The 8,715-nt window shown below is 43.9% G+C and overlaps 1 protein-coding gene across 1 annotated transcript; it reads right to left on the bottom strand.

Moving 5' to 3' along the window:
- Positions 1–503: 503 nt before the first annotated feature.
- LOC124648645 (ATP-dependent zinc metalloprotease FTSH 8, mitochondrial-like) lies at positions 504–5,976 on the bottom strand. The gene is made up of 8 exons (XM_047188367.1): positions 5,914–5,976; positions 5,596–5,809; positions 5,431–5,499; positions 4,993–5,126; positions 3,733–4,218; positions 2,769–3,536; positions 1,984–2,211; positions 504–1,291 (listed from the first exon to the last, which is right to left on the bottom strand). The coding sequence occupies exons 1-8, from the start codon at positions 5,974–5,976 to the stop codon at positions 806–808; spliced, it is 2,448 nt and encodes an 815-aa protein (XP_047044323.1). The 3' UTR covers positions 504–805.
- Positions 5,977–8,715: the final 2,739 nt, after the last annotated feature.

The raw sequence follows: 8,715 nt of genomic DNA, 5'->3' as shown, positions 1-8,715 counted from the left end.
CGCCGGACAGCTCTTGTGGCTACCCCGAACCCAAGCGTCCAAGAGGCCTCCCAAGCGTCCAAGAGGACAGCTCTTGTGTTCGGCACACCGAGGAGGCCCCCTGTCTATTCTTTAATTCGCCCAATTTGAAGAAATCAAAATCAGATAATGAAATGCTTTACTTATCATACTAAGACAACCAGGCACTTCACTTCAGTGAGTTGATTTTGTTTCTTGTCCCGGGCTTAGAATTTATGAGATGATAGTACCTCATATGGACTTAAGGACATGGCGGTTTGGGTAGGCGAGGATGGGGGAGAAGCAAGCCAAACATGTTTGGGGGCCACGACTCGGCGCCAGTTTCTATCCGTTTGGATTTCATTATTGTAAGTTTTTAGATGTTTTAATATAGACTAGATACAAATCAAAATAAACGAGAATAAATTGATGGATCCAGCTTCGTTTCACTCGACTCAATGGAGGTAGCACTTCACATGTTCCAACTGTCTTGTACGCCAGTCTCGTCAGAAGACGAAATCTTTGATAAAATCATGAGAAAATACAGGATTCGTCAAAAACGTTTGGTGGGTGCCACGATACAAGCTTCAGAGCACGAACCTCGACCAGCGGCTCACTGTAATGAACAACAGGGCCAAGCCAGCCGCGGAAAGCCTACTGCATTCCTTAACAGCTACTAAAGCCGGCATGGCCGATTAAACAAGGGCGCTGATTTATACAGTTTTCATTATGCTGCTGCAATAACAAAACAAGATTATCTATCGGATGAGCGCATGCCATGTACAGCTGTAAGTTTTTTCAGCGGAAATCACGTCGGCACAACAACGTCGGGAAGCGCAGGCGACCCATCATCATCAGGCACCTCGGCGTCCTTCGCGGGCTCTTCTGGGCTCTTGCCCTCTTCATCCAGGAACCCCTGCTTGAAGAGATCGTAGTTCGTTAGCTCTGCCGCTTTGAAGGGGCGGTCTCCTAGTACCCTGGTCAGGTCGTCCTGGTGGAGGACCTCCTTCTCCAGCAGCAACTCTGCGATTTGGGCTACTTCCGCCTTCTTCTCCGTCAACAGCTCGACAGTTCTTTTGTAGGCCTTGGCGACCCATTCCCTCACCTCGGTATCGATGATGGATGCTGTCTGGTTGCTGTAAGGCTTGTTCATTTCGAAGCCATCCTCCCTCTGGGGGAAGGATAGAAGACCAACCTTCTCGCTGAAACCATATACAGCAACTTGCGCGTACGTCATTTTTGTAACTTTCTCCAGGTCGTTCTGAGCACCAGTCGAGATTCTTCCAATCAAAACCTGAAGGAAAAAAAAAGCACAAGGGCATTTCCATTAGTGTACTTTCACAGGTAATATTGTGCATAAAACACAGCCATTCTTTGAATAAATGGATAAAAAAGATAACACAGCGTGATGCATGAGCTTGATACAGAGGACATTTATTTTTCCATACAGAGATGTTTTTTGCAGTAACTAAGTAATAACCTTAGATTACACATCCATCTTTAAAAAGAAGCCCTGACACTGGTGGCAACTAACTTGACTCAATATCTCTTATGCTAGTAGAACAAATGTCCATATACTACGTAAAATGATGTATGTCAAGGAACTCATGATAACAGATAATTAAATGAACACACACAAATATCAATTTGCATCTCTTGATTGGATTCATTTTTGCTGCATTTTCTGTTAAGTATTCTGATTTACCTAGGCTAACAAAGCTTGCTGCCATATTGTAGCAATGTTGTACATATATTCACCAATCCACTAACCTAACAAACCAAAAGTACTGTCTTGTAACGTTTCAGATGCAGCAACTAAGACTGATTTTTCGTCTTTTCAAAGGCAAAATGAGACCAAGGATTCTAGTCAGAAGCCACATATTCATTAAACTTAATCAGTGGAGCTAAACTGTATAAGTTTTGGAGATGCCCACGAATCTTAGCTATTTAATAAAAAGCTCAGCACTAAAAATAGTAAAGGTGTACCTCCTCCGCAGCTCGGCCACCTAATGTCATGCATGTCATATCGAAAAGCTGCTCCTTTGTCATTAGAAGATTTTCATTTGGGACATATTGTGCAAAGCCTAAAGCAGCTGTTCCACGAGGAACAATTGTAACTTTCAGAAGAGGCTCTGCATGTTCCAAAAACCATCCAGCAACAGCATGCCCTGCTTCATGGTAAGCAACAGTACGGCGCTCCAGTTTGCTAATTACCTGCAATTGAGTGGCATACAGATGCCATAATCAACATCTAAGGAAACATAAAACATAACTAATATGCGTACAAAACAAACTGCATCATGCAATAATATACAAGAAAACTCCCAAGTTACTTACTTTTGATATTTGAAATAGAGATCACATATTGAACTATTATTAGAAAAAGCTTGAAAGTGGATAAATTATTATAGCTAAGGTGCTCGATTAATACATTGGTGACCCAACTTTGTCACAAAATGGAGTATAAGGCATACTACATGCATATAGAATTGCAGGTCTGCATATGTCTCTATCTTAACCTTGTTTATCTAGTTCTTTCTCCAAAACAGTTACTTATGACTACCTACACAAAGCCTAACAAGAAAATGTTTAAATCAGTCATCTTTTTTAACTTTCTCAGGTTGCATGTCAGTTTGCAAGATTACTACTATTGCTGGTAAACTGGCATAGTTTTATATCTACCCTGTGACTTTGCTTTCATTGGTTGCAATGGAACATGGGCTGCTGCCCCTATGGTCAGAAGAGAATAAATTGTCGTACGGCCACATTACCTTGTTTTTCTTCTCCAAACCACCAATAATCCTGTCAATTGCAGATTCAAAATGCTGCATTGTAATCTGAGTTTCATCGGTTCTTGCAGCAATCAAAGCAGCTTCATTACAGACATTAGCAATGTCAGCTCCAGCAAACCCAGGTGTCAAAGCAGCTAGCCTCTGCGAGTAAAATGTTGGTTCCTGGTCCAATTTAAGCTTTGTAAGATATATGCGGAATATCTGATCACGGCCCTTTATATCTGGTTTGTCAATTGTTATTTGCCGATCAAACCTTCCAGGCCTTAGCAGTGCCTTGTCAAGGATATCAGGCCTATTTGTACCAGCGAGAACAACAACACCAGCGGTGGTACCAAATCCATCCATCTCTACAAGCAGCTGGTTCAAAGTACTTTCACGCTCATCATTTGAACCAGAAAAACCTCCACGGCCTCTTGCGCGACCAATTGCATCGATCTCATCAATAAATACGATACTGGGTGCACACTGACGAGCTTCTTGGAATAAGTTTCTTACCCTGGATGGTCCAACACCTACAAACATTTCCATGAAGTCGGAACCAGAAATTGACATGAAGGGCACACCAGACTCTCCTGCTGTAGCTTTAGCAAGTAGCGTCTTTCCAGTTCCAGGAGGACCTACAAGCAGTGCACCTTTGGGTATCTTAGCTCCCAACTCCTCATACTTCTTCGGATTTTTCAGAAAATGCACAAACTCCATTATTTCTTGTTTAGCTTCATCGCAGCCAGCTACATCCTTAAAATACACCTGGAGCAACAGAAAAGCAGTTGTCAGGGTGATGCAGCCAATAACATATAAGCCAAGCTAATGCTCCTGCATATCTAAACAATGGCAACTATTGGAGCTCCAGAATTACGTTAAGTGGTTGTAAATATTTTGGCTGCCTCTTATGAAATTTAGAAAGGAATGGTAAAGAAAATGCACGGAACAAGAAGGAACTAACCTTATTTTTTGTATTTTTGTCCATCTTTGTCACCGTTGCTTTTCCAATGTTGAAAATACCACGGCTACCCTTCCCCCCAGGACCACCTCCAATATTAAATCCACTCTGCATCCTTTTCCCCATCAAGTATAGCAGTCCAACAAGGAATGCTGTTGGGGCAAATCTCATGATTTCTTGGAACCAGTTTACCTCAGCAACATAAGTTACTGGAACATAATCATGCGAATCTATACCCAGAGTTTCCTGGGCTTCCTCTAACTTTTCTTCAAACGAATCAACACTTCCAATATTGAAGAAATACTTGTATTTGCCAGGAACCTGTCTGCCTGGAGCATCACTGGTCGCAATATCGGTAGTTTTTTGGCCTTCAACATTCGCCTGTGGTGTGCTCCTGACGTAGACCTTTGCCACTGTTTTATTTGTAACAACAATGCGCTCAACTAAGCCAGGTTCTAGTAATTTGTTCTTGAACTCTTGGAAGCTTATCTGCAGAAGTGACAAGCGTGAGGTTTTTTCATAAGAATTGAACTAAAGAAAATGACCAGCCATACATTCAAAGCAAAAAAAAAAAACATATTTAAACCAGACAACAATGCCAAGTTACAATTAATAAAAAACTAACACTAGTTCTCAAGATTGCATCGACGTTCAAAGGTAAGAATAAAAAACTACAGGTACAAGCCACAGGGTAGAAAATTCAACACACCAGGTATTGCGTAAATATGTATGCAAGGGAGAAATAATTATAGTAGTAACTTCTCACTGGACTATATTGATCAAACATCGGCGGCATATCATCTCTACATCTGTTTACACACGTTATGACCTTCGGTATTCCATTATTATCAGCGTCTGATATCTGTTATCTGGTGTAGGCATAACATTAATTAAATCATCTAAAGAGAAAGCACAGGTATTTTCTCTGCCATTAGTCAAACCCATCAGAAGACCACATGGCGATAAACACAATCATAATGTCTGCTGTCGCTTTTCAGGCTTAACTAATCCTCGATTTTAGATTGGAAGTTACAGCACAAGTACAGCATGCAGAGTTCCCCTTATGGAAGCAATACAGTTGTTTATCTTTCTGGAGTTCTCAAGGCAGAACAATGGTTTAAGGATTCAACAAATCAAGCAAAGATATTTGACAACAGAAGAAAAAGTTGGCAGAATCCTTGGCGCCACAGTAAACATACCAGTAGGAAGATTTAAAAACACTCCCAATGACGGCCAATTTGGCAGGAAGGGAATGAAAATTACCTCCTTCTGGTCTGATGAGCCAGAAGACAAGGATGAGAGCATGAGGCCTAGAAGCAGTAGTGGTCCCAGGATATTCTGTATTTGCTTCCAAGTACCGTCCTGGAAGCTCCATTGATCGTCCGTATTGGATTCCTCTGCACACACAGAATTGCAATTTCATCACTCTTTCGGTGGGTAGCACTTGAACCGACAAGTTAAACTGCAATCTCACACGGTTGTGACCAATCCACTGCCCAGTCCATCCAGATGTACAAACTATTGATTCCATCGTCACACCAATCATAGCGCAACGGAATCATGGCATAGTTGTCCATCTTATTGTTCACACATGGTCACTAAGCCCCATGGATGGATATACTAGCTAGTGTGTGAAAGTGGTAATCTAACTGAGATCGCGGCACAATCACGGAACAAGCATGGAAAAGATGGGCGACTTACGCTTGGAATCCTTGTTACTCCCTTCCCCTTTGGGCGCCTCCTTCCCCTTGGGGAAATAATTCTCGTAATCTGAAATCACAAAATAAAAAGCGCAAATCTTTCAGCGTCAGGAGGAGCATACCTTGGAGTGACAGAGAAATCAAGGCGTGGTGATGGCGCACTTACTCTTCTTGGAGCCGCTGGAGAAGAGCCTGCGGAACTGCGGGCTGGCGAGGAGGTACCTCCAGTCCGAGGTCCTCGAGGCGGAGCCGGCGGCGGCGGGGCTCCCCAGCGACGCCGTCAGGTACCCGCGGACGAACCCCAGCGTCCCGGCATCCCCGCCGTGGGCCGGCGGGAGCGGCGGCGCGGGCGGCGCCCGGAGCCCACCGAGGGAGAAACCCTAAAGAACGGCACAGAGGAAAAAAAAAGTCAGACCTTGGGACTCGGCCCACCTCCCAGACGCGCGGGGATACGGGGAGAGAGAGAGAGCGAGAGGGGGCTTGCCTGGCGATGGCGGGAGGAGCGGGCGGAGCGGCCGACGGCGCGGGCGAGGGTGGAGAGGCTCATGGCTGTGGCGGCGGCGCCGTGCGCATGGGACGGAGGGGCCGGCGGGATCCGGGCGGCAGACTGTGCGTGCGGCCGGGACGAGGGGCACGAGATGCGTTGGGCGGGGCGGGGGATGTGTCCTCCTTTTCTTGTTCTGGTTCCGGTGGCTGGCGTGCGTAGGAGGTCGGTGAGGAGGAGGAGGCGCCGCGGCGGCGAGGAGGGTGAAAGACGTCGCCTTTTTTACCGAGAGGAGAGGGGAGAAACGAGATGCGGCTGGCTGCGGTTTCGACGCGCTCACGGGATCGCCGGTGGTTAGTGAGGGCTCTTTCTTCGGATAAGATCGAGTTTACCAGCCCGGCCCGAACTGTCTCCTCCCATCGTGGGTGACGTGGAATCGAGGGGTCCGGCTCCAGATGAACCAAGATAGAATATAGTCGAAAATTCATCGTTAATACTACCTCTGTCCATTTTTAGATGTCAAAATTTTGTCTAAATTCGAATGTATCTAGACATTTTTTAGACATAGATACATCCAAATTTAGACGAATCACTGGACATCTATTAACGGACGGAGGGAGTATTTGTCAAAAAAACCATCAATCTATTAACAATCATCAACACAAAGATCTCTAAAAGTTAAAAGAATTATCAATGGATTTTTGGACCACCTAGCGAAGACTACAAATATTGGAGCGAGCCAAAGGCGCGCTGCCGTCCTCAACGGAGGGAATTGGCAAAATTTACCCTAGTAGAGCTTCTTCTACTAGACAGACGGTAAGTCATAGTGCTAACATTTTTGGATGAAAGGTTTTTCACAAGAGTGGCGTTCTTTAATTCACAATTTCATTTTTGGAGGAAGTGTTGCCGTTAAAGTCAATGATGATGTGGGCAATTACTTTCAGACAAAAAAGGGATTGCGGCAAGGCGATCCATTGTCACCGATGTTGTTTAACATAGTGGTGGATATGCTAGCAATTATTATTGAACGCGCTAAAGCAGACGGTCTTATTGAAGGAGTAGTTCCACATCTTGTTGATGGTGGCCTCTCCATACTTCAATATGCCGATGATACAATTTTATTTATGGAACATGACCTTGAGAAAGCGACGAACCTTAAGTTGATACTATCGGCTTTTGAGAAGCTTTCCGGTCTTAAAATCAATTTCCATAAAAGTGAATTGTTACCATTCGGTGATGCTCGGAACGACGCTTCCTCATATGCCGAACTTTTCGGATGTGGGATTGGTCGATTTCCAATTAGCTACTTGGGTATTCCGATTCATTATCGGAGACTTACTTTAGCTGAGTGGAAACAAGTTGAAGAAAGACTTCGAAACGCCTAATGAGTTGGAAAGGAAAACTGATGTCTCTTGGTGGAAGGCTGGTTCTCATTAATTCAGTGCTAAGCAATATGGTACTGTATATGATTTCCTTCTTCCAATTGCCTAAAGGAGTCTTGCATCGATTAGATTATTTTCGATCTAGATTCTTTTGGCAAGGAGATGGTGAAAAAAAGAAATATCGTCTGGCTAAATGGAATGTACTTTGTCGACCAAAAGACCAGGGGGGCTCGGCATACATGATCTTGAGATCAAAAATCGAGCCCTACTTGGAAAATGGTTATTTAAACTTCTTTCAGAAGAAGGTATATGGCAAACGATTCTAAAGAGAAAGTATGTAGGCTCAAAGACTTTGTCCCAGGTGGTTTGGAGACCTGGAGACTCACACTTTTGGGCTGGTCTTATGGCGACAAAGAAATTCTTTTTCCCATACACATCTTTCTCGATCAAGGATGGATCTCAGATACGGTTTTGGGAGGATAAATGGTTAGGTAATACCACCCTTCGGGAACAGTATCCTGCTTTATACAGTATTGTCCGCCACAAATCTGATACCATTGCAACGGTGATGCAAGATTCTCCGATTAATATGGCATTCAGAAGGGATCTTCTAGGCCCTAGGCTAGAATCTTGGAATGCCTTGTTGCAACGACTCGAAAGGGTTCAGTTGACGCAGGGATCCGATGTGGTTAGATGGAATCTAAGTGAGAGTGGAAAATTCTCGGTAGATTCAATGTATAAAGCGTTAATCCAATCAGATACGCCAGTATCTACCAATAAAAAAAATTGGTCTATGAAGATACCACTAAAAACAAAGATATTTGCGTGGTATCTTCGTAAGGGTATAATTCTTACTAAGGATAATCTTGTAAAGCGTAATTGGCAAGGTAGTAAAAAGTGTGTCTTTTGTCATCATGATGAGACAATTAACCATCTTTTTTCAACTGTCAATTTGCGAGATCTATATGGTCAATAACCCAAATAGGTTCGACCTTGTATCCTCCTCAGAGTGTCGCCAATTTTTTTGGTGCCTGGCTCAATGGGGTAGATAGTAGGTTTAAAACTTTTATTAGGGTGGGGGCGATTGCCATTATTTGGTCGCTTTGGCTATGTAGAAATGACAAGATTTTCCATGATACTAATTCTTCTTGTTTACAGGTTATCTACCGATCCACCGCTTTGCTCCGTTCGTGGTCCTTGCTTCAGAAGCCAGAGAGTCGAGACCTCTTTATGGAGGTTTCTACACGGTTGGAGGATGTGGCGAAGGATATTTTTTCCCAACATGGATGGCGGCGTAATCTAAGGATAGAGTCCTCGGAGTCTTAGTTGTCATTCCATGTTGCAGTCTTTCAGTGTTGGTTTTATATACCTTGTGTGCGTGCTACTATGACGATTTGTGAGTGTGCGGCTGTGTGCATCT

This window comes from Lolium rigidum, chromosome 4, assembly GCF_022539505.1.
Source record: "Lolium rigidum isolate FL_2022 chromosome 4, APGP_CSIRO_Lrig_0.1, whole genome shotgun sequence".
Classification (NCBI taxonomy): Eukaryota; Viridiplantae; Streptophyta; class Magnoliopsida; order Poales; family Poaceae; genus Lolium; species Lolium rigidum.
The sequence above is the reverse complement of the archived record's forward strand: the minus strand, read 5'-3'. Positions and strand labels throughout refer to the sequence as shown.